The sequence below is a fragment of the Amblyomma mixtum genome, chromosome 3 (assembly GCF_055824585.1).
Source record: "Amblyomma mixtum isolate Tamu chromosome 3, ASM5582458v1, whole genome shotgun sequence".
NCBI lineage: Eukaryota > Metazoa > Arthropoda > Arachnida > Ixodida > Ixodidae > Amblyomma > Amblyomma mixtum.
Genome location: NC_143014.1, coordinates 87,828,002 through 87,852,451, shown reverse-complemented (window position 1 = coordinate 87,852,451; position 24,450 = coordinate 87,828,002). Strand labels below are relative to the sequence as shown.

The following is a 24,450-nucleotide window of genomic DNA, read 5'->3' as shown; positions in this document are numbered from 1 at the left end:
ATCCTCACAGGAATTAGAAACGCTTGCAACGGCCACAAACGGCTCCAAACAAACGCTTCGTGACATCGCCACCGCGCAGGTCCTATGTCGGATTGAAGACCAATGCAATACGCATATCTAGCATCCAACCGCGCGGCTTACATAGCACCTTGGAATCGACGCACTTTAACCATTCAGAGGCAAGTATCCTGGACCCAACTAGGCGGCTTTCACTGGTCTTGGAACCACTTGCTTGCCGCCGCCTCCTTTAAAGCGGCCATTTTAACTGTTGACGGAAGTGACGTCATGTCACGTGATCGCACTCCTGAGCGTCGTCTGCTCGAGTGCGTGTACGGGATATGGTTTGGCAATACACGGGCGGGGCTCCTTTCAACGCGGCGCCGCACGACGCGCCTGAGCATGTTCAGTGCCAGAACGCATCGTGTATGTGTGTGCGTGTTTGTGCGAAGGCTTGTCAAAGCGCGGCGCTCAGTTGGGAGAGAAAGGTGCTCCCGGCTGAAGCGAGAAGGTTCCTGGCGTCAGCGCGTCTGCCCGATGACTGCAGGCTGTTAAAGGACTATAGACACAAATTTAAGTGCGTGTTTTCTGCTTTTAAATGGTGCATTAGGCATTAGAATGCATGGACCACCGCGTGACATTCGCCTTGGCACGCTAAATAATTTGATTGAATTTCTTGTTCATGCTGTTTCGGTTTCTGCGACCAAGCGATGGCTGAGAGCCGCGGCTGCACACCTCTGTTGGCCAGACTATTTATACCCTCACCCTTTTACATTCTCCTCCGCCTACCGCCCAGCTCGTTAGAGCAGCCCTGTCCCGGAGTGGCCGTCGCCTGTTCGCCAAGCGAACAGCCCTACCGACCGCAGGCCTTTGCCACGTCTGTCTGCTTCTTGTCTTTATCCATTTTATCAATAATTTGGAGCTTCTCTTTTAGTGATACCTGCCTTCGTTTCGTCGACTGTGAAGCCTTAGAAGCTAGCATTACATTTGTTGAACCGTACGCATCGATCGCGTCCGCTCACGCTAGCTGTCGCGCGCACGTGGGCGGGCAAGTGGGAAAGCGAAACTGAAACTACCGATCACGTTTATAGGCGGCTTGCTGCGTAGGCGTGCTGAAAGAAAAGTCTAGGTGGTGATTTTAACTAATCGCCGCGGTATGTCTAGAAAACAAAGTTTAATGTCCAAAACAACTCATTAATTTGCGTGAAAATTGGCTCCGCCATCGATATTCCAAACTACACAGCACCACTGCACGACAGGTGGCAGGGCGCAATTTTCCGGAACTTCCGGAGTATTCTTCCCGCCAAAATTTGCAAAGCGCGGGAACTTTCGGTGGGTACTACCTTCAGGTGGGTTCGCTAGTTTTGGTCGGCCCGGGAGGCCTCGGTTTGGTTTACAGCTAACCGGGCAGTCATTAAGGACAGCAGAGCACGCGAGTGCGACAGGTGTGCTGTTGTATTGTCTTCAATCCCCTTCCAACCTTGCGAAACTATCTAACCAGTGCGCGTGCCGCGATGTCAACATCGCGCGGGAAGCATGTATGGAAAGTCGTGCGCAAAAGTGGAGAAACCATGGGAATGGCGGTGATTGCAATTTTTCTGTGTATAAAGGCATGTCTGGCAGAAGTGTGTAGGCAGACAGGTTAACGTATTTGGTCAGACACCCTGTGCATATCTTTAAAACAGGCACTGCACCGTGAGAAAACGCTGGCACGCACCTCTGTCAGCTCGCGTGGTCTCTCCACTTTTGCGCAGAGGTGTACGTCGCAAAAGTGCGCTGAGAAACGTTAGCGACTGCGCGAGAGGTCCTGTATGAACGGTCAGCGAGCATAGGTACGCGAAGGACTGCGTATCGAGGAGCACCTGGCAGACGACTTTTCTTGACCAGCTCCGGCTGCAAGTGGAAGAGGGGTTGTGATATATGTTTAAACTGTGCCTCTATTTTTTTTTTTTTTCGGCGAGCCGTGGCGGCTAGTTTACATTCGGAGTTATTCATACGCGGCGTAACAAAATAGCACCTGTCATTGTCGCTGCCGCTGTTGCCGTGCGTCGTGAGCGCGCACCGAGTACAATTTGAAAGTAAGCCTCGTTTTGTGCTGAAAAGTCCGCTGTAACGAAGCGCGAACCTCGAAATTATAGCCCAAATTTGGTCCGTTGTATCCGAATGTCCTCTGGGGCAGCCGAAGCCGCCGCGGTGGCTCAGTGGTTGTGGCGCTCGGCTGCTGACCCGAAACACGCGGGTTCGATCCCGGCCGCGGCGGTCGAATTTAGATGGAGGCGAAATTCTACCGACTGTTGCGTAAGTCAGAGAAAATCGAAAAAAAATTCTCTCGGCCGAACCGCACGTTTCTTCGGCCTCAAATTTCGCACAGAGGTTGCATTTGGCGGTCAGTTTTGTTTTATACTACATTTAGGTGGGGTACTTGCCTGATTCGGTCAGAATTATTTGGAAATCCCCATTGTCTGCGGCGACGGAAAATCAAAACAGAAAGGCTTCGCAGGACTGGTATCCGTGGCGCCATCTCGCACTTACCGGAGAAACGAGCCCTCTACCGGGGAGGGCGGCGTAGGAGGACTTGGACTCGCATAGCCAAGTCACAGCCATGGCCTCTTGATCGCTGTACGACTGCATTTTCGGTGATGTCTTGCGCTGCTTCGCAGCAGACAGCACCAAGCAAAAATGATTTGCTCACCAATTTAGCACAGCTGGGTTTCTCCGGTTGGTACGAGATGGCGCTACGGGGACCAGTGCTGCGAAGTCTTTCGGTTTTGGTTCCCCGTCGCCGCAGACGATGGGGATTTCCAAATAATTCTGACCGAATCAGGCAAGTACCCCACCTAAATATGGTATAAAACAAAACTGACCGCCAAATTCAACCTCTGTGCGAAATTTGAGCCTGAACAAACGTGCGGTTAGGCAGAGAATTTTTTTTCGATTTTCTCTGATTTACGCAACACACGATAGAGGCTCGTGTACTGTGCGATGTCAGTGCGCATTAAAGAACCCCAGGTGGTCGAAATTTTCAGAGCCCTTCACTACGGCATCCCTCGTAGCCTGAGTTGCTTTGGGGCGTTAAACCCCTACAAACCAAACTGAATCTGCAGCATGCGGAGTTTAGTCCGTGGAAGAGATAAGAAAACCAACCAAACGTCACAGATCGGTATGTTATAACCGAATATCCATTGTAACAAGATTATACTCTAACAGGACTCTTCAGTCACATGCACAGGTGCAGGCAATGTTGCCCACTAAGCATCAGTGCTCATTGGACTTGATGCAGTGCAAAGTTTGTATCTTTTAAAATCTCATCGGATAGCAACCCACTGCACGATGTTTGAAGTGAAGCTTGCTTGCTGACTCTGACGGTGCAAATATGAAAGCGGGAACACAGTTTCGTGTTGTTGGGGTTTAGTTTGTTTGTACTAGGTGGAAGTTAATTTCATAGTGCTCTATCATAGTATCATGTATTAGTTTCAATACAGCCACACAGGGCTTGTAATAATGTTGGAAAAATTTTGGTCCCTGTGCACGACTTGCTTGTGCTTGCCTCTTTCATCCTTACAATGGAAGGTAATGTGCTGATGGTGTCTTGTTCTCTCTTCAGGAACCTGCTTGGACTCTGACTGTGATAACGCTTTGATGGAGGGTGAGGACTCATTGGATGACTCGTGCTCAGAGCACAGTTCATCCACAACAGCCTCTAATCAACGAAGTGCCGGCGAGAATCGTGTTTGTGACTGCTGTTATTGCGAAGTGTTTGGCCATGGGGCACCTCCTGTGGCTCCTGTTAGCAAGAATTACCAAGAAATGCGTGACCGGTTACGGCTGATCCTTAGCAAACGAAAGGTATGTACATTTCTCTGTGCACCAGCATAGTGGTAGTTTGTGCAGATAGCCAGGCTTTTTAGGTACACCCCCCGTCAAAAGTATACAGCCCAAGGGGTTTGATTGTGAGGCCTGCCGCATGGCTCGTTATGCATCCTCAGCGACCTTAATCTATCCAAAGAGGAATGGCATTGCGTCCTCAATCCTCCCAAGATTTGGACTGCTTGATGTGCCAGGGAGCCACGCTAAACAGCTTCGAAGCTAACCCCTTGAGCTGTATACTTTTGACGGGGGCTGTACATCTGGCCGCCGCGGTGGCTCAGTGGCTACGGTGCTCGGCTACTGACCTGAAAGATGCTGGTTCAGTCCTGGCCGCTGTGGTCGATTTTTGATGGAAGCGAAATCCTAGAGGCCCGTGTACTGTGCGATGTCAGTGCACATTAAAGAACCCCAGGTGGTCTAAATTTCCGGAATACTTCATTACGGCATCCCTGATAGCCTGAGTTGCTTTGGGACGTTAAACCCCTTAAAACCAAACCAAACATTGTTAAGTGCATCTGTTCAATAGGGACAGGATGACAAAAGCATATTTTTGCCAAGTGCTTGTTGCAGTGTTTCAGTAGAAGCCAGGACTTTGAGGAGCTAATGGCGTACTTAGTAGTGTTAGAAAGACAATGAAATATGGAATGCTCAGGACGCTCATTGTGTTCCGTATTCCCTTCTAATGCTTGGAGAGAAAGCATTGGCAGCAGAAGGCCACCAGAGGCCTTCCCATTTTCAGTTCCTGTATTGTAAGGGTCGTGATTGGAGCGCAGCCTAGGTGAGCCATTGGTTGCCTTACCCTTGCATTTTGCAGTTGTCAATGTGCGGGTTATGCATAGTGCTGATGGCTCCATTTGTTTTATTGAGCTTGTATAGTTGTAAAGACCCCCACCCTCCTCGATGCTTTGGCGCAACACACTGGTCCAATAGTACACCAAAAGTCGTGATAATCTGTTACTGTGATAGCTGTATTGGAGAATTTCTTGGGGAGAAATGGTGTCACCATCAGCTTCATAGTATACACAGTTGATCTTGGATGTATTGAACTTGAAGGGGATCACAAAATAGTTAGGTATATCGTTCATTCGATATACAGTTAAACCTGGATACAGGACGTATTCGTGTGGGTGTGGCATCATCCGAAAGGGACGCTAGCGGCCGGCGCGGTATTCACCTTGTTTGCGGTGGCTTGCGCAGCCACCGCAGCCAGCTGCAGCATTTAACTCCTTGCAGTCTGTGAGTGATGGCGTAGAGGTAGAGCATCCATCCGCCTTGCGTGCAAGAGGACCGGGGGTGGGTTCAATTGACCGGTGCTGCACAATTTTTCACTCGAAAAAAAAAAATACAAAAAAAAATCGTGTTGATGGAATTGCATAATCAGGCCTGGGATACAGCCTGATTTTGCTTACCAGAACCGACAACGCACTCCCTCACCAGAACAGGAACTGGCCACCCTGGTGTAGTACTTGGCCACAACCTCCATTAAAAAACCAATTAACCCTCTTCCCTGTGTTCCCAGCGGATGCGGAGCAACTGACCGAGGTGGTGGTCAGACGTGTGACACAGTGAAGGGTGCTAAGAATCTCTGGCTCCGTAAAAGCCGCTATTCGAAACTGAACCTTGCAACGTTTAACGCCAGAACCTTATCTGTTGAGGCTAGTCTAGCAGTGCTGTTTGAGGAACTAGCCGGTATTAAATGGGATACCATAGTGCTTAGTGAGCTTAGGAGGACAGATGAGGCGTATACTGAGCTAAAGGGCGGGCACATGCTATGCTGTCATAGATTAGCGGAATCAGGATATAGCTGGCAGTATAAAGGAATTTTGTCTTATTAACGAGAGGGTGGCAGTTATTGTAATCAGACTTAATAGAAGGACACTAACTGAAGGTGGTACAGGCCTACATACCTACATCCGGCCATGATGACCAAATCGTTGAAAGCTTCTATGAAGACATGGAATCACCAATGAGGAAAGTAAAACCACGGTACACTTTAATGATAGGCGACTTCACTGCCAAGGTAAGCAAGAAGAGGGCTGGAGACCAGGCAGTGGGCACCTATGGCATAGTCTCTAGGAATAGCAGAGGGGAGTGAATACAGGCAAATCTTGATGTAACGAATTTTAAGAGACCACCGAAAATCTTTCAAAATATCGTTAAAGTGAAAGTCTCATAGAGTAGTGCAATAATTAAACTGGAGAAAAGAGACCACCTTGGCTGCTGCGGTGGCTGAGTAGTTATGGCGCTCGGCTGCTGACCTGAAAGGTGCGGGTTCGATCCCGGCTGCTGCAGTCGAATTTCTATGAAGGCAAAATTCTAGAGGTCTGTGCACTGTGCGATGTCAGTGCACATTAAAGAACCTCAGATGATCAAAATTTCCAGAGCCCTTCACTACGGCGTCTCTCATAGCCTGAGTCGCTTTGGGATGTTAACCTCCATAAGCCAGACCACCTACCTCAGCTCTACAGCAGTGGGTACACTTGGAAATAGTCTTCTTGACTAATAAATACACATGGTTGAACACACAGGATTTATTTGAAAAAATCTGTGATCTTTTTTTTGCTTCGTGGAGGGCAAACTGTGCAAGAAAAATGACTCAGTGTCATCGACATTCTTGTGTAGCGCCTCGGGCATACTAATAGAGGCTCCAAGGTAGGAGCACAACTTTCCAATGGCGTTCAAGACATCGGAGTTTGAGACGGAGTCGTCTGGATGATCAGCGATCTCCGCCTCTGCGTCGTTGTCACTGCCATCTTCCAGCTCGCAAACGCTGCTCACGACGTCCTCAGTTGTCAGCTCCGCCACCGTCCACGCAGCGGCGTCACACTGGACGTAATCCTCGAATGTCACTGAAGGGTCTATCTAGAGCTTTTCTTGCACTTCCTCCCACAACTCGCTTGTGTTGTCTTCTTCGCATTCGCGATCTTGCGGATGGGCTGGCATCTTCAGTAAACCTGCCTTCCTCCAGCAGTTTCGAATCGTGGTAGGACTGACCTTCCACCATGACCCGGTAAGCATCTCCGCAGCCTGCTTGACTTTTATTGCCGTTGGCTGGTTCATTCGAAGGTTAATCAGCAGCCGCTGAGCAAGGCACCTTCGAAATTCCATCTTTACGCTCTTGATTATCTATCCCCTGATCCGGAGGCTGGAGTAGTGAAGTGCTATTCGGGGGCAGGAACTTGAGGCGCACATTCGTCAAGCGAATGTTCACCAGATGCGCCAAGCGGTTGTCGACAATCATCAGGATTCTTCTGTCCTCCTTCATCATTTCGCTGTTGACCATGAGAAGCCACTCGGAGAAGAGATCATGCGTCATCCAAGCATGGCTGTTGGCTCGGTAGTTGCACGCCAGCGACACTACCATTTTTCATGCAGCGAGGTTTTAAATATTTGCCAATGATGAGAGGCTTGAGCTTCTTGCCAGTTGCATTACAGGCGAACAGCATGGAAATGCGAACCTTCGATTTCTTCCCACCTTTACAAAGGTATTTAATGATGAGCAGTTTGTAATGATTGGGTCAAGGCTATTCCATTCACATATGGCTAGTGGGAAGAATGAATGTTTAAAGCGGTCAGTCTGGCATGTGTACTCGTTTAGTGTGTGCAAGTGCTCATGGCATATGGGCCTGGTATCTGAAAGGGGGGTATATTTAGAGAGCAAATAATCTTTAATCCAGGTAAGTATAGGGCTAATACTTAACATAGGCTCTGGCTTTATTGGGATATGTGGTTGAAGGCTTTCGGAAGTCTTGTTGCAGTAGCTCTGTTTGTTTCTTGATTATAGATACTGGAGGATAAATGATGTACTAGTTCTATCAGCTGCATGGCTGTAGACAGTCCTCTTTGAAATCGATGCTGTAAAGGGGATAAAATGCGTTCTTGTTCAAGGTATGCCGTTACGTGGTTTAGGATCATGTGTTCTAGGAGTTTGCAAGTGGTGGAAGTGAGTGAGGTAGACCTATAGCTTGTGACATCGTCTTTGTTTCCGGATTTGTGTGTTGGTATGACTTTTGCAATTTTCACTCGTTCGGAAGAGTGCTTGATGACAGTGATTTGTTAAAGATTACCCACTGTATTTAGCAGTTCACTCAACATACCTTCTTAGAAAAGAGTTCAGTAAGCTGTCAGGGCCCAGTCCATTATTTGTGTCTAAAACCAGGAGTAGATTGACTACTCCTGACCCAGTCACCGTCAAAAGTTCACGCCTGAGGCACTACCATTATCTTCGGTAAAAACCGATTGAATTAGGAAGGGTTTTTGCGAAGTAGTAAGTTCTGGCTACTTTGACTTTTGATGTCATTGTTTGGATGGCTGTAATAAGCTGGTTTCTAGCTTGTGGTTTTAACTTCAGTTGCTTTCAGTCTTTTTTACCTTTCGCTTGGCATGAATTATACCGCATGTAATCCAAGTTTTTTTTTTTTTTTTGTCTGTTTCGTTTTAGTTGGAACAGAATATTGAATGCAGTGAAATACAATGGTTTTGAACCTCAGTTTCAGTGTCTGTTGAAACAAAGATGAATCCTTGAAACTTGAGAATTTAAACTCAGGTGATCTAGTAGACTGGTGTCGTCAGCGGTACAAAAGTCGGGGTACAAAATTGGCGATTGTGATGAGACTACGGCCTCATGAAAGGTACCATTACATAAAGCCAATTTGTGATCAGATATCCCATCCATCGTTTCGGTTTGAGTTTTGTGAGGAGAAAAGTGATTGCTAAGAAATATTAAGTCAAAGATATTCGATGTGGATCCCTGTAAACATGTGGTTTGTTTTACTACGTGCGATAGGTTGAAGTTCAGCATAAAATCAGTGATAAGTTCAGAGAAAGAAGAGTTAAATTCCATAGTCTGCCAGTTGATGTCGGTGAAATTAAAATTGCCAAGCAGTATTAATCTGGACCCAAATACATAATGATGCATGTAATTATTTAGAGACCCCATACAGTCGCGATCGGATGTAGGGCTGTGGTAAACATTGTCCCACAGTAATGGTATGTGAGCCAAAAATCAGTTTGCATTATAAAGCCTCGACATTTTTGACATCCGGAAAGGCTGCATAAGATATTTGGTTTTGACAAAAATAGCCACTCCGCTGCCATGTAGTGTTATATCTTTACATATGACAGAGTACGCTGGTGGCGTTAACTCAGCATCCAGGATATCGCATGATAGTCACATTTTGGTAACTGCCACGAATCACGTTCGAGGCACAGAACCAAGGATTAGAGTGAGTTCGTCTTGTTTATGATACTGCTGGCATTTACATTTAGGAAGCTGATGTCTGACGGTTCACTTGCCAGCGGATGCGCGACACGTCCAACTGCCTGTTCTTTTTTTTTTACACTGGGGGAATCCTGCGGATCTGTTTTTACGAGGATATTTTTTTTTTTTGTAGTCCCAACGATATAGGTATCCATTTATGCGTATTTTATTGTATACCAAATTTACTTTGTCTCCATTGTTCTTATTTTAGCACACTGCCATAGTTTCCTCCTGATATCACGTACACGTAAGGAATGGTCTTCACCAATTGAATAATCAGTTTCTTTCAGTTGGCGGCAGTTTTTTAGTTCTCTGTCTTTGTCACAGAAATTCAAGAGTTCTAATTTTATTTGTCTGCTCGTTTCCTTTCGTGGCTTTCCTAGCCCTTGTATCTTTTAGATTGCTACAGATTTAATTTTGAGGAGATTATTTAAAGATTTTATGGTTCACTAGTTTATCGAGAGAGCCCTTGTTTTCTTCAGAATCGTCCGGGACACCATAAACTATTAAGTTGTTCCTTGTGGAACGGTTCTTTAAATCGTCAAGTTTCAGTTCTAGCACTCAAACCACCTTCTGCAAGCTAGCCGCGTTGTTCAAAAAGCGCGAGATCTTGTTGTCAAGGGCAGTAAGGTTTTCTTATTTTTCATCAGTAGAGGTTAGACATTCCTTTTTGATTTCTTTGAAGTCCGTTGCTATTTCTTGACGCTGTTTCATGGCTTGGCCCAGGTCAGGGCAAGGGTTCGATGCTTTGTCATGCCAGCAGGAGTTGTTTTCAGACATTACATATTATGCTAAATCATATAGCAAAGGACACAACAGCCTTGGCCATAGCAGCACTAACAACACGGGAATCATCTGAACAGATACATTTGCCAAATTTTTTTGCTCACCTGCAAAAAGTAGATGCGCAGATTATTGTACTGCATTCTTGCAGTGCCACTGTGCTCAATGATGCTGTGATGCCTGTGGATGCTTTTTATGTATGTTATCGCTAGGGGACTACTTAATTCAGAATCTGTGCTCTTCTTTCCAGGAGAAGGGTGATCGTGGTAGATGCCGCAGCAATCCTGCTTTGGTAATGCAGTCAGCACGTGGTGATCACTTTCTTCAGAGATCATTGTTAAGCACGCTTTCTTTACAACACAATCACACGAAAAAACACACGACGACGATTATGTGTTTGTGTTGTGATTATGTGATTGTGTTGTAAAGTAATGCGCTTAACAATGATGCTAAACCAACTAGCCCCCGTTTTAGCACTGCTTCTTCAGAGAGTCCAGTTGATACTGGTTTAGTCACATAGCCTTGCGGTTAGTAGTTTGCTGGCACCAGAAGCAAAGTGACATGTATCTTTAAAAAGTGCTGCCGTGCCCAATCGATAACGGCTGCACAGCCACCATAAAATTACAATAAAGAACGATGTCATGCAGGGAGTCTCAATCTCCAATGCTGTTTACTGCCTGTTTACAGGAGGTATTCAGGAGCCTGGATTGTGAACAGTTGGGGATATAGTTAAGGGGGGACACCCCTCTTAGAACTATTTTCTTTATTTGTGGACAGATTTACACGAAATTTTCACTGTTTGTACATTTCCATGTGCTGAAAACTTCGAACGGTGTCCTCCTGTAGCAGTTTAAAGGGACAGTGAGGAGAGCTCTATTAATGCTTGGGAAAAGGGTCTTAGACCAAACAGTTGCGTTGACGGATGAGTGATAAGTTCCCCCGCCAAGCAACCATAAGTCCGCCTCGTGCGGCATAAGCCCAATTTGTGGCCCTTTTTTTTCGCTTTGTCCACACGACTCTCAGCCCACAGTGACGGGATTTGAAGGCGCAGGCTCCTTTCCCAAGCAATGTAGCCCTAGTAAGCCGAGCACCAGGCCGGGCCATAGCTTGTACCCATTTTGAGAAAACCGGTGGGTACCCGGCCGGTGGCGGGAGTCGAACCCACCACCTCCCGAAGCCGAGGCGGGCGCTCTGCCACGAGGCGAGTCTGTGTCCTCCTGTAGCAGTTTAAAGGGACAGTGAGGAGAGCTCTATTAATATTTTTTTTTATAGCAAAATCCGATAGTTCGGCATTTCATGGCTTTGTTGCCACTTGGCCGGCAGCGAAAGATGCATTTATTTCTAAGAAATTTGGATTCAAAGTTGAAAAAGTTTTTCCCGCTGCTCTGATTCAAACTTGGGATTCTCTTATGACAACACAGGACTAAGTGACATGAAACATGACGTGCACATGACGTAACGCAGACTCCGTGATTTTTGGCGGCCAACAGAGCGGCCTAGCAGCAGCCGAAAAGAAAGCTATCGCCGGCCGCACGTTGAAGGCATCTATTGGCTACTGCGGCCGTCGCTACCGTTGCTTCGTTTCCGTTTGCACCGGCGTTTTGCCAGCGTTACGATGGATCCCGTTCTCAAAGTCGTCAACGAAGTTCTCGCAAATAGACACCTTTAGCATACCATGTACCTTGTTACCGTTAGCGGAATATCGGGAGCCCGTCTACCGCCGGTGAGCAGGCGCTGATTGGTCCCGATGCTGCAGGCGCGCGCGTAGCTCCCGGGTACTTGGTGCCATCTGGCGACGTCAAGAAGATTTGCACATGCATTGGCTGCGCCTCAGTGATTCGTGGCTTCTTATGTCCCAGTGTTGCTAGAACCATTGGTTCTAGCAACAGTTTTGTCCTATGACGTCATCACGCTTGCACTTGTGAGTTTGGCCTGTGGCGGCGATACCTGTATTTTGGTTCTTGCTCTTTTCTACGTTACAAGAGCTTTGTTGTCAGTCTGAGTGGTGTTTTTGTAATCAGGAGCTGGTATTCTGTCGATACAAGCCAACTTCAATTTCTCCTCAGTGTCCCTTTAAGATTTGTCATGGAAAGTATTTCTTTTGTTTGGAGGAAGCTTGGTTAATAAACCAAAGACCTTGTGGAGAAGATTTCTATTTATAAATGAGCTAGAGTCACCAAGGGGTGCAATAAGGCATAAATGAGCATTCTGTAGTAGGATACAACTTTAAAAAAAACAGCAGTGTTAGCAACAATCCACATTTCAAAATTCTAGAGCGCATAATTTATTTCTTGTGATAAGCTTCTTGTTTAGGTAGCAAGAAACGTTTAAGCAGCAGACTACTTTTTCTTCGTAGCGGAAATTCTGTGTGCGGAGGCTGAATGTGGGCGAAACTTCGCTGCAGTGTAAGTTGTGTCAGACTATAGGATGACTTGGATGAAAGTTACAGCTGGTCAAATGGTGACTGATACACAGGATTTATTTTGAAAATTTTCCTATGGAAGCATTGGTTCAAAGTTAGCATTACAACCTGTGCATTTATCTTAAAAGAATTGTAGTAATAGCTGATATAGAACTGGATATCGCTCCTCCAAAATTATGTGACAAAAATGCAGTTTTGAGAAGTCGGGGAAAAACGTTTTTGGCATATTTTCGCGGCACCAAGGCTAACTAGGAATCACTGAAGTGAGTTCTGGCTGGTCTGAGGTTAAAGCACCATTTCCCATCGACATAGTTGCACTTGCAGCAAGGAAATTAGCGGCGAACAGATGGCATAGTCTGGAGGCTAGAACCCGAGACGAGTGCCTTAGCACTGCGTCCTCCCCGAAGTTGCAGCACGCGATTGTCTCACAACGGCGCTGTGATTGCAGTCTGCCCCTAACAAACGATACGTGCTCTTGCTCATCTTACCCCTCAAAACATTCAGAAGCAAAGTTATTTCGTCAAGGTGTCCGATTCCGCACGTCGCGGGACGCCGTTTTGTGGCCACCGCTGGCGCCGCGCCACCAGCTTTACCGGAAAGCTTAGGAAAGCTTTCAATGCAAGCTGCTTAGGTATCGTTTCTTCTTCTGCGCAGTCACGATTACGCTGTATGTACGCGGCAGGAATCGCACTGATCACATCTCGCTGTCGTGCTAAGCACCGCCGGTGACGGGTGACGGCGTTATCGGGCCATCGCGAAGTGTCGGCGCTTTGTAGATAACGGGATGCGACGATGCAGCGTGCCCAACCCAACGCGCTTCGGATCTCTACCTTTCGCTACTTGAGGATATGTGTTCACTCCTCGCTGTCACGCGAAGCACCGCCGGTTATGGCGTTATCGAACGCAAGCTGCTTAGGTATCGTTTCTTCATCTGCACAGTCACGATTACGCTGTATGTACACGACAGGAATCGCACTATCACATCTCGCTGTCGCTCTAAGCACCGCCGGTGACGGCTTTATCGGGTCATCGCGAAGTGTCGGCGCTTCGTCGCTGATTGTAGATAACGGGATGCGACGTGCAGCGTGCCCAATGCGCTTCGGATCTCTACCTTCCGCTCCCTCAGGATGTGTGTTCACTCCTCGCTGTCGCGCGAAGCACCGCCGTTGACGGCGTTATCGGGCTGTCGCGGAACGTCGTCGCTGATTGTAGACACCGGGATGCGACGATGCAGCGTACCCAGCGCGCTCCGTATCTCTACCTTTCGCTCCCTTTTCGTGCTTTTAGCCTGAGACTTGCGCAATCTAAAAAATTGGCTGTGGCTTAACTCAGTTACGCCTGGATTTGCGTAGCGACAGGTGCGGTTAATCTTATTTTTTAGCTTATTGTCGACGGTTACATCTTTATCGTTTAGCTTGGTACATCTCAGTGTTTAGGTTTTGTTGTCACCTATCGTTAAGTGTAACGCATTTATTTTCAAAGTCTTCGTCTAATTGTTTCTCAATTGCCACAAAGACGGCCCGACGGGCGGTGAAGCAGCAAGCAGCCGTCTCAATGGCTCCGACACAGTACTGGCGTCGGCCCTGGCACGACATGGTGAACTAGACGACGAACCATCCTCATCTGAATCCACTCGCCTGGCCGCTTCGTACTTACGACGCTTCTCGAGGCGTGCGGCTCGTTCTTCCTCCGTCTCCTCAGCTCGCTGCCTCCTCTTGGTTTCGTTCCGACGACGAAGCCTGGCTTCTTTCAATCTCTCCGGCTCACATTCCATATCTGCCGACTACTGCCGACGAATCCCACCGAGCCGCCCCTGCAATGCCGGCTTCTCTGTTGTTCCGCTGGCTCCTCCTCTGACGTCATGCCAGATGACGCGGCGAGCGGCGCTGCCAGTTGCGGCGGTTGCTAGGCAACGGCTCAGCTCGCGGTGCGGCCACAGCGAAACGGCGAGAATACGGCCAATGTAGCTCTCGCTACAATATTTCGCACTTAGCGCCCGACGAATCTCACTCGGCCGTGGCAGTCGGACTGCGCGACCAACTCAGAATGGCGCCGAGCTGCAAGCCAGTATAATAACTCTATGCTGCCAGCATTCGACGCTGCCAGCCAACCAAAAGTCGCCGTTTTGGTCGCGTGATTTGGAAAACCAATAGCAGCGCGCGTTTTGCTCAATTTCGTTTCTTTGTTTACTGCTTCCAGGACATAGAGTTTCTTACTATTACCTAATTACCTAGAGGGAAAGCTGTCAACCCGTCTAATGGGAGTTTGCATAGAGGCCCCTCGAGACCACTTCAGCCACCATGGGCGCTCAAAGCATCATGGGGCGGTGAGCTACCAACTGCAGAACTACAACTTTTGGCCAAAAAATAATGCAAAAATAAGGCTGTTCGATAAATACGAATGTCCTAACATTCAATATCCTGTTTGTTAATTGCAACAAACAGTAAAGCATTTAAGTGCAAAGTTTGCCCAAAATAAGAGACGACTCACTCTCCTTTGGCCAAGTATTGAACACTACAAAAACTGATATTTCGTGCTTAACAGGCACATTTTTAAAAGTAAATATGTTTTTAAAAAAATGTTTTTGCTTAGATACTTTAAACGGTTTTTTAATGGCATTTCGGAAAAGTGAAACCTTTTATTGGCATCGTGTGTCGTTGTGGTTTCACTACTATGGCTTTTGCACACTGCGTTCGCGCGAAAGTCTTCTGCGCACATACGAACAGCGTTTTCGGAACTTTGTACTATCTTTTGTCTGCTAAATATTGTAGCCCCTCCCCTCACACAATGTTCCAAGTGGGGAACCTGTGAGGTATTTGTATAAATAAATAAATAAATATAAATGTAGTGCCACTCCGTGTTCCCAAAAAAATACGACTGTCCCGCAACAAGTAGCTCACCGCCCCATGATGCTTTGAGCATCCATGGTGGCCGAAGTGCAGCGCCGCCAGCTTTCCCTCTAGGTAATAGTAAGAAACTGTTCCAGGGCTTTGTCATGGTTGCCAACCGGAATATGGAAATAGCCTGAATTGCGATCTTTCAAACGAAACCAAAATGGCGCCGGTGAAGCGCATATTTCTCGGAAGTGCGGGTGATCAAAGTTTAGTGCTATTAGACCTCAATTTAAAGGGCCGCGTGTGTGGTTTCACGTCTTTGGAACCTTGTAAAACATGAATTAGGCGGTGCTTTTCAACGAAAATTCGTAGATAGTTGCGCAATGACCTCAGGATCGCGAAAATGAAAAGATCAAAAATCCGATTTTTTTACCAATTTTCAGCCGCAAAGAGTCGTGTCTCCCCTTAATGGAGAATTCTTTCGTAATCTGTGATTCGCTGATGACATTGCCTTGCTAATTCACTTAGGAAATAATGGCTTGTTGGCTCAGTGGTTATGATGCTCGGCTGCTGACCCGAAAGACCCGGGTTTGATCCAGGCTGTGGTGGTTGCATTTTGATGGAGGCGAAATGCTAGAGGCCCATGTACTGCATGATGTCAGTGCACGTTAAAGAACCCCGGTAGTCGAAATTATCTGGAGCCTTCCACTACGGCGTCCCTCATAGCCTAAGCCGCTTTGGGACGTTAAGACCCATAAACCATTACTGAGAAGATGAATTGCAAAGCGTATTCAGTGACTTTGACAGGCAGAACAGAACAGGGGGTTTAAAAATTGACATGCAGAAAACCAAAGTAATGCTCGGCAGTCTGGGAAGGGAACAGCAGTTAATAATTGGTAGCAAGGTGCTAGAACTGTTAAGGGAATACGTCTACTTAGGGCAGGCAGTGACCGCAGATGCGGATAACGAGAGTGAAAATATTTCAGCAAAGACACTGAAGACTGCCTACATGTGAGAATGCGAAAGGATTACTGTCCCTGGGAGCATTGCTGAAATTATGCCACAGATTTACTTAGGTAAGGCTTGTAACATGCATATGTCGTCTGTTCGAATCCCTCTCGCAGGCTAGCTTCCATTTGACATGTAAGCTATATGCAACAAAAAAATGGTATGACACCACCCGGAACACTGTACGACAAGCGGTTGTGTCACAATTTTGGTATGAATGTCGGGAAAACTGGCGCCACGTGGAGGTCGGCATGTTGCGAATGTATATAGATGAACAACGTCTATAGAACTGTCTTAAGTGGCGGTGCGCGGCTTGCTGTGCGTAATACAGCCGCTTGATGGTGTCCTATTTTTCGTGACATCTCTGGGGTTTTCTGTACCATCTGCGAGTGCACGCGCGCGCCACCGGCTTTTCTCGTGATGGAATGTGTAATGCTTTCGCCTTAATTACTAGAAGAATAAGAATGGGGTAGAGTGCATTTGGCAGGTTTTTTCAGATCATGAATGGCAGTTTTTCAATATCTCTCAAGAGAAAATTATATAACAGCTGTATCTTACCGGTGCTCACCTATGGGGCAGAAACATGGAAGCTGATGAAAAGACTTCGGACTCCGCGATGAGCTATGGGAAGGGTAAATGATAGATGTAACGTTAAGTGACAGGAAGAGGGGGTCAGGGAACAAATGTGGATTAATGACATTCTAGTTGAAATCAAAGCTGCATTCGATTCAGAGCCGATTCACAGCACCAATCCTGAATAAGTGCCGCTTGTGCCCGCGTGATGCAGGACCATTTCAGTGGGGCAGGTCACCGTGGTGCAGGTGCAATGCGTCAGCAACGCCAGCGCATGCAGGCACAGGCCTTGTCTGCTCGCCATGGAGGTGTTCTGCCTTTGCGTGTATTTTTTTGTGTGTGGTCGTTTTTGTGCCCAACGAGACTTGAGTCAGCCATGGAGTTGGACACGGACGAGTTCCTTGTTATGGAATTCTACTCTTCCAACAGTGAAGATCAGGAAACTGACACTGCGCTGCCTTTAGCCGCAACTCGCTTGGTTCGGACAGACCACAGTCGAATTCTGAAGTACTATGAAAGCGTGATTGCAAGATACTTCAATTTCAAATTCACGAAGCTCTTCAGACTCTCTGGAGAGTCGTTTGAAGAACTTTTGGTGCTTCAAGGCCTCTGTATATTTTCCGACGCCTTGGCAAGGGCACCCATAAATTCCCGCCAAGAACCCGCCTTGCCCAGTTAGCTCTTTATAAGTAGAGATTAAAAAAAGAACAGTCCTCTGGCAGCTCCACAGGGCTTCCTCGCTCCTTAGTGCTGGCTGGACGTCCTTGTTGCCGCCGCAGAAGGGCCAAGCAGCGGGGAACCTGCAGCATCTGGCTGCATGCTTAGCGTAGCAGGCAAAGGTACCAGCGCCGGTTGTGGTAAAACACACTCGGATTCGCCCTAACTACTCACAAAGCGCTGTTGCACTGTCTGGAAAAAAAAAAATTTCTTTGTGAACTCGCATGCACATGGATGGCCTGTCACAACATGTGGTGGCTACAACACAAAACACAGAAGTTGCCTGCTGTCGAGTTGTACATTTCAGCACCATTTTCTCGCAAAATGACGCTGGGCCATTCGACAACAGGGAAGACCTCCCTCAATTAACTGTCAGTATTTACGAGCATGTTTGCGTCGTCTGCTGAAAGCAGTCTACACGTACTCAACTTTTTTGCACCTCCTTGATGGCTGGTGCCATGGTTCCTTGCAGCACAGCGGCACCACAGCTACACCCGAATCAATTGCAGATGACGGTGTAGGGGCACTGTAAATTGAGAGCTGTGGTGCAGCGTACTATGAACCGGTGCAGGCAGTGCAATGAATCACAGTTAAATTGAATGCAGCTCAAGAGAAAGAAATGGGCTTGGGCAGGGCGTTATATGAAGGCAAGATAACCAATGGTCGTTAAGGGTAACAGATTGGATTCCAAGAGAAAGCAAGCGTAGCAAGGGGCAGCAGAACACTAGCTGGCTGGATGTGTTTAAGAAGTTCGTGGTTATGGGTGGCTGCAGCTGGCACAGGACAGGGTTAATTGGAGAGATGTAGGAGCGGTGCAGCGTCAAATACATCACTATTTGACGCTGCACAAGCTGGCATGAAACAGCCGCAAACATGGTGCAATAACCGCGACGACACTCATGCCATCTGGCAGCTGACCTCAATGGATACCTCCTATAACAAAATTGAGAAAAGTTAACAATTTTTCATTAAATCCAGGTTTTTGTTGCATGCAGTTTTCACGTGGAGACTCATACGGACAATGCAGAAGGGAAACGAAAATAAAATAAATGTAGGTGAAATTGCCTTGCAAATGTTTACAGCTAACCTCCCATCACTTGGAAGTCATAAACGTGGAGAAACGTTTCGTGATCGCACTGTCAGCGTGACTGCAACAGCAGCCACTGCCATCTCGGCTGCAGCTTGCACAATGCCGCTACAAGTGGGTTGAGTACAATGGAGGAGGTGGGGGGGTTGGAGACAACCACAGCTGAGCTAGAAGAGAGTGCCACTGCTGCTAGACTGGCCACTGAGGCATGCACTTGCCTCTTCTCGCGTGTTCCCGGTCTCGGTCTGCCTGCCAACATTTCCCCTTTGCCTTGTATTGCTGGCACTCTCAATCAATCAATCAATCAGTCAATCTTTATTTTCGCATACATTGTACAGCGAAAAAAGGTGACTGGAGAAAAAGACGCTTCGTTGCGGCTTGACTGAGCTCCAGTCACCCATCACCCATTAGCAGCGACGAACGATGCACTTGCATGCGGAAACAAAAACTGGTTTGGCTCATAGTGGTGAGAAAAATAAACATGCTAAATACAGAGGAAACAAACAAAAATACACACATCAGAAATACGATAACTTGAAAACAAACTTGGGAAAAGACATTAATACATTATGTAATGACGGTAAAAAACGACTTGTATGAATAGTTCGGTAATACGTTTATGAGGTAGTTGTGCAATATCAATTTGTAGCGTATCACAGTGATTAAGTATTGTTGGTAACGTGTGTTGAGTCATCATTATGCCGTAATTAGTTCGTGATGCTGGAACCAACCAAGGTGACTGATTACGAAGACAGTAATTACTCAAAGGAGGTTTTAGTTGTGCTAAGTCTAAAAACAAATCTAAGGTGCCTTTAAGGGCCCTTTTGTAAGTGGAAAGTAATTTATACATATATATGTCTTGTTTTTTTGATGATCTTATGTGTAATAAAAAGTGCTGCTGTGTGTTCGAAGAATGGCACATTTGCAACAGCGCGTAGGGCTCGTTTCTGAAGAACAAAAATTTTCTGCATGTTCGTTGCAGTGGTGTTGCCCCATATTAAAACACAATAACACAAGTGGGAATGAAAAAGAGCATAATAAATAACACGTTTCACTGCAGTTGGAAGGAAAAGGCGGCATCGGTTTATCATTCCCACAGCCTTGCTTAATTTTGACGAAAGGTAGTTGATGTGATCATTCCTAGACATGCGTTCTGAAAAAAATCACTCCAAGTGATTTGACACATTTTTCTACAGATACTATGTATGGACCTAAAATAAGTTTTTGGGACACCAATTAATGAGCTGCGGGCACGAAATAGCACGCATTTTGTTTTCGATTCATTTAGAATCAACGAATTGCTTTTACACCAATCTAGCAGTTTGTAACAAAAAGCCCTTGCCTTTGTTTCTAGTTCCGCCATGTCCTTCCCAGAAAAAAACACAGCACAGTCGTCGGCGTAGATAAAAAACCGGCAGTTGTTTTCTAATTTTACAATATCATTGATATAGTAAAGAAACAAAATAGGCCCAAAGATACTTCCTTGCGGAACTCCTGATTCTATACATCTAAGGCGCGATCTATGATTATTTATGTCCTTGAATTGGAATCGGTCTTTCGGATAAGATTGCATCAGTTGTTGAGCAGTTCCTCTGAAGCCATATCTTTCAAGTTTTTCTAGCAAAATTGAGTGATTCACGCAATCGAACGCCTTACTAAAGTCTAGATATAGCCCCAGAACCAATAGTTTATTCTCAAAATTCTTTAATATCGGGTCTTTCTGCGCCAGAAGCGCAATTTCTGTTGTACGGTTCTTTCTAAAGCCGAACTGGCACCTAGTAATGAGTTCATGTTTCTGAGAGAAGTTATCGATGCGTATTTTAATCACCTTCTCTAGGCCCTTAGAGAAAATTGGAAGTATGGAAACTGGCCGGTAATTGGCAAAAGTATTTTTGTCACCATGTTTGTGGATTGCGATTACCCTTGCGATTTTCATATTACTAGGAAAAACACCTGTGGAAAGTGCGCAGTTGTAGATGTGGGTTAATATAGGAGCAATTACGTCAAGGACGTATTTAACCGGTCTGATTTCTATATCTATTGCATCACGACTGTGGCTGTTTTTAAGGAGACGAAAAAGTGAAGCAACTTCAGAGAAGCATGTGGGCTTGAAAAAAATAGAATGTGGTAAAGGCAAAATGCACAATGCCGCTTCTGGAGAAGGTTTAGAGCTGCCTATCTCAATGAAGAAGTCATTGAATTTGTTTGAAAGGCTTGTGCCAGTGACTTCTGTACCATTGATCACAATGCAGGTATTGCCGCTCTGTGCCTTTTGCCTATTGAGAGCCTTATTTAGGGTCTTCCACATTATGTCGCTTCTATGATGGCAGCAGGTCTCAAACACTTGTCTGAAGTAGTTTTCTCTAGAATTTTTTATCGACTTATTTAATTGTTCCTAAATGCTTTAAATTCCCTCAATTTCTGCTCATCACGAGAGCGTATGAAAGTTTGATACATCTTATTTTTCACGCGAATGTGTTTTAGGAGGTCTCTGGTAATCCACGGCTTGCGCGATTTTTTATGCGATCGATGTGTCTTTATTGGGAAAGATGTATCATAGTGTTTTTTAAAAATGTTCAAGAAAGCATCATATGATGTATCGGCATCGCTATGGGAAAATATGGCCTGCCAATCTTGATATAAGATGTTCTGTCTGAAAATTTCCATCGCGTGATCGGATATTTCGCGGTACGTGATTTCAGGCTTCGTGCATCTCCGAAATGACAAATGTTGTTTCGAAAATAAAATGATAGGAAGGTGGTCACTGATGTCAGAACTTAGGACGTTAGTTACAATGGTTTCGTCCGATACATTTGTAATAAACATGTCAATCAAGGAACATGACACAGGCATAACACGAGTGGGAGTTGTTATACAGTTGTGATAATTATTGCACTCTAAAATCATTAGGAGTTCTCTAGCAGTGCTTGAAGTGTTCAAGATGTCAATATTTAGGTCTCCGCCGATAGTAAGTACGTATCCATTTGTATTTGGAAAAGACAGTAAATCCTCCAAGAAATTAAAAAATACTGCCACACTTCCATGAGGGGGTCTGTACAGAACAGTGAGCATATTCTTGCCCTTTCGGAGAGATAACGCTTCGTAATCCGCCTTCATTGTAGTATATTCAGACACGATAATGAAACCGGGAAGTAATGTGTGTATGGCAACCCCGCCCCCTCGGCTGTCTTTTCTGTTCAAAAGACTCTCCACCGTCCCCTCTCCCGATTTTTGACAGTTGGTGGTGTCGGAATCATGCGAACAAGCATGAGCGGCAACGATGGGCATGCACTGCTCATCTCGTGTCATTTTTGTTATTTTCTATTATTTTTCGCTGCTTGCTCAAAGAATTGTTGTGTAGTGCCATGTGGTGTGAGTTACAAAAGCAAAAGCAGCGGCAACTGCTGCGTTTTCCGCGTAGATGCACCGACAGTGCTGGAGCACAGCATGTTGGGTCAACTACAGTCACTAGTTGTGATCACAGACGTTCCTCTCATGTCGGCTCTTGTTTTATCGTCATCACTCATGAGACTTTCGCGTGGGTTTGCAAAGTTCAAGTAACTCAGCACTAGACAACAGGTAGTCAGTGTAGCGAGTTCTTTATATCAAGGTTAACTGCCTCAACACCTTTGTTACATGGAGCTCTCAAATACTCACTTTTCTATGGGGCATTGTTGGGGCATTGAGGAACTTTGTGATATCTAAGAGTTTTCTGCATGGCGGTTCATTACATCCAGGTTTAACTCCACAGAAAATGTCAATAGATAAGGTAATCTGTAACCTAGGGGAAAAATACACTGTATACATGCTGCCGGCGTACTTCTTGCAGCAGAATGCCACCACAGCAGGTGATACTTTGGAACTAGCCACCTGCTCGGAAATTTTTCTCATTGAGTCAAATGCGAAATGGTGCTGCATGCATATGGTACTTCTCGGATATATTCGAGGATTTCTCAAAACATATCCGCTATTCCACTGTGCAAAAAACAAGGAAGACCGCGGAAGACATGGATGAAGTGCATGCATATGCATGTCTGAGTGTCTGCTCGGAGCTGGAATCTGCGGCCGCTCACGAGAAAGGCCTCAAACACCATTGTAATATCAGCCAGGCGCAGATACTTAACAGCCAAAATATTTTGTGAATCCTAACTAAGTGACCGTAAAGCAACATCTTGCGCATGTATGCGGCTCTCGAAGCCCGCCACTCTTAAGGAAGGTCCCTGCAAATGATGGCGTTACTACTTAGGTCACATGACCTTGTGACATCATAACCAGCCCACCGGATAGTGCGCAAACTGCCCACTGTGGGAGGTGGCAGTTAAATTAATGGCACTTAAATTAAAGATTGGTCACTCGGGAAGGTTAGCCTGGGCTGTACAAGGCCCATCACTATGAGCACCTACCATCGCAAGGCAGTGGCGCATCGCTTAACAGCAGCACCACTGCGCCTGGAGGAGTATGTGGGATCTGTGAGTGTAAAGCAGAGAATGACAATCTGCGTATGTGGCAATTAACCCACTAAGCTATTGCACCATACCCTTAAGACGGAGCTTAAGTGTCCTTTCCAATTTTTTTTCTGATTGCTGTTCACTGGCAGGTGCAGGTGAAACTTGATCTTATAAAGCTCTGCTTCATGAACGGGATAAATGGTCATCCCAAGACAGTGTGTCATTGTGTTGAATGTTGTTACAATTTAATTCTATATTTTTTATTTTACAAAGCTAGTTGCTTTACAAGCATTTTAAAGTTAAGTTTCAACTCTTTTAAGAAACTACTTGCAGATATGTTTCCATAGTATTAAATGCATGCTTCTGGTGCCAATCATCTGGATTGCTTTTTTTTTTTTTCTGTGAAATTCGAATAACACAAGTGGCCCATGAGTGAGGTAAACTTGCGAAAATATGAAGAAATTGTTTGTATTGCTGCTTGCATTTCTGCTCTTTTATTTAGGGCTTATGTGCCATTACAGCTGATGCTTTTTTGAGAGGTGTGCAAACAGCAAGCAAAAGTCATGATGGCTTAGTGTCCCTAATACTGATTTTTTTGTGTGTCTCAGAATGGATTTGTCATCGCTACCAGCCACCAGAGTTTCTTTGTACATCTGCAAGGATAGTTGACCTCTTGTGTAATACTGTTAGAGCCTAAAATAGGTAGAAATATGATATGTTTAGCGTGCAGGATGGATCCTTGCTTCATGGCAAAAGATGATGGCTGGCTCTATGTTGGATGTACGGTATGTCTGGAAATTAATCTGGCAGTGTGCGATACCTCCGATACTGTGAGCAAGTTGGGCATGTCCAAGAAGGCCTGTAGCGACCTAGGTCTGTGCAACCCTACTCATCTGTGGGGATTTAAACCCAGAGGTCTGTTAAATCTTTATTTAATTTGTTTAGTGGCCATGGTGGCCACAAATGAGTTGCATTATGTCAGTATATAGAGAGCTTATAAGAAATTAGAAATGCCTCATTCTAGTGGAAAGTTCTCTGTAGCAAGGTTAGACTATAAGTCCAGTAGTGTGAGAGAAATGGGAGAAAACAATGAGATCGGCACAGTGTATATACATTTTTAAGGTAGAATGTCATGTGATATGTAGCTGACAACACTGATACATGACGCTATCAAAGCCAGTTTTATTTACACCGATAGTTTAAATGCACTTCGAGCACTGCATTTCAGAAATGCATTTGAACCTTTGATAGAAGGCATCATACACAGCATCAGAAGAGTTAGAATACAAAGAGGCAAAATATGATTCAGTTGGGTCCCAATTCGTGTTCAAAGTGTGGAAACGGGTGTGTAAACAGATACAAAGTGCGAGCTTACAGCGCTGTAATCAAGGAAAGAAATTTGCCGTATAAAGGCTGCATAAAGAGTGAGTAAAAGCTGGAGGACAAGCAGCAGG

The 24,450-nt window shown here is 45.8% G+C and overlaps 1 protein-coding gene across 7 annotated transcripts in view; it reads left to right on the top strand.

Moving 5' to 3' along the window:
- Nucleotides 1-24,450, top strand: part of LOC149350847 (uncharacterized) — a 145,012-nt gene that overhangs the window by 96,190 nt on the left and 24,372 nt on the right. For all 7 annotated transcript variants that reach the window (XM_089580040.1, XM_089580036.1, XM_089580038.1 and 4 more), the window contains one exon: nt 3,602-3,843. In XM_089580040.1, coding sequence (XP_089436166.1) covers nt 3,602-3,843 — 242 coding nt within the window. The remainder of the gene's footprint in view (nt 1-3,601; nt 3,844-24,450) is intronic.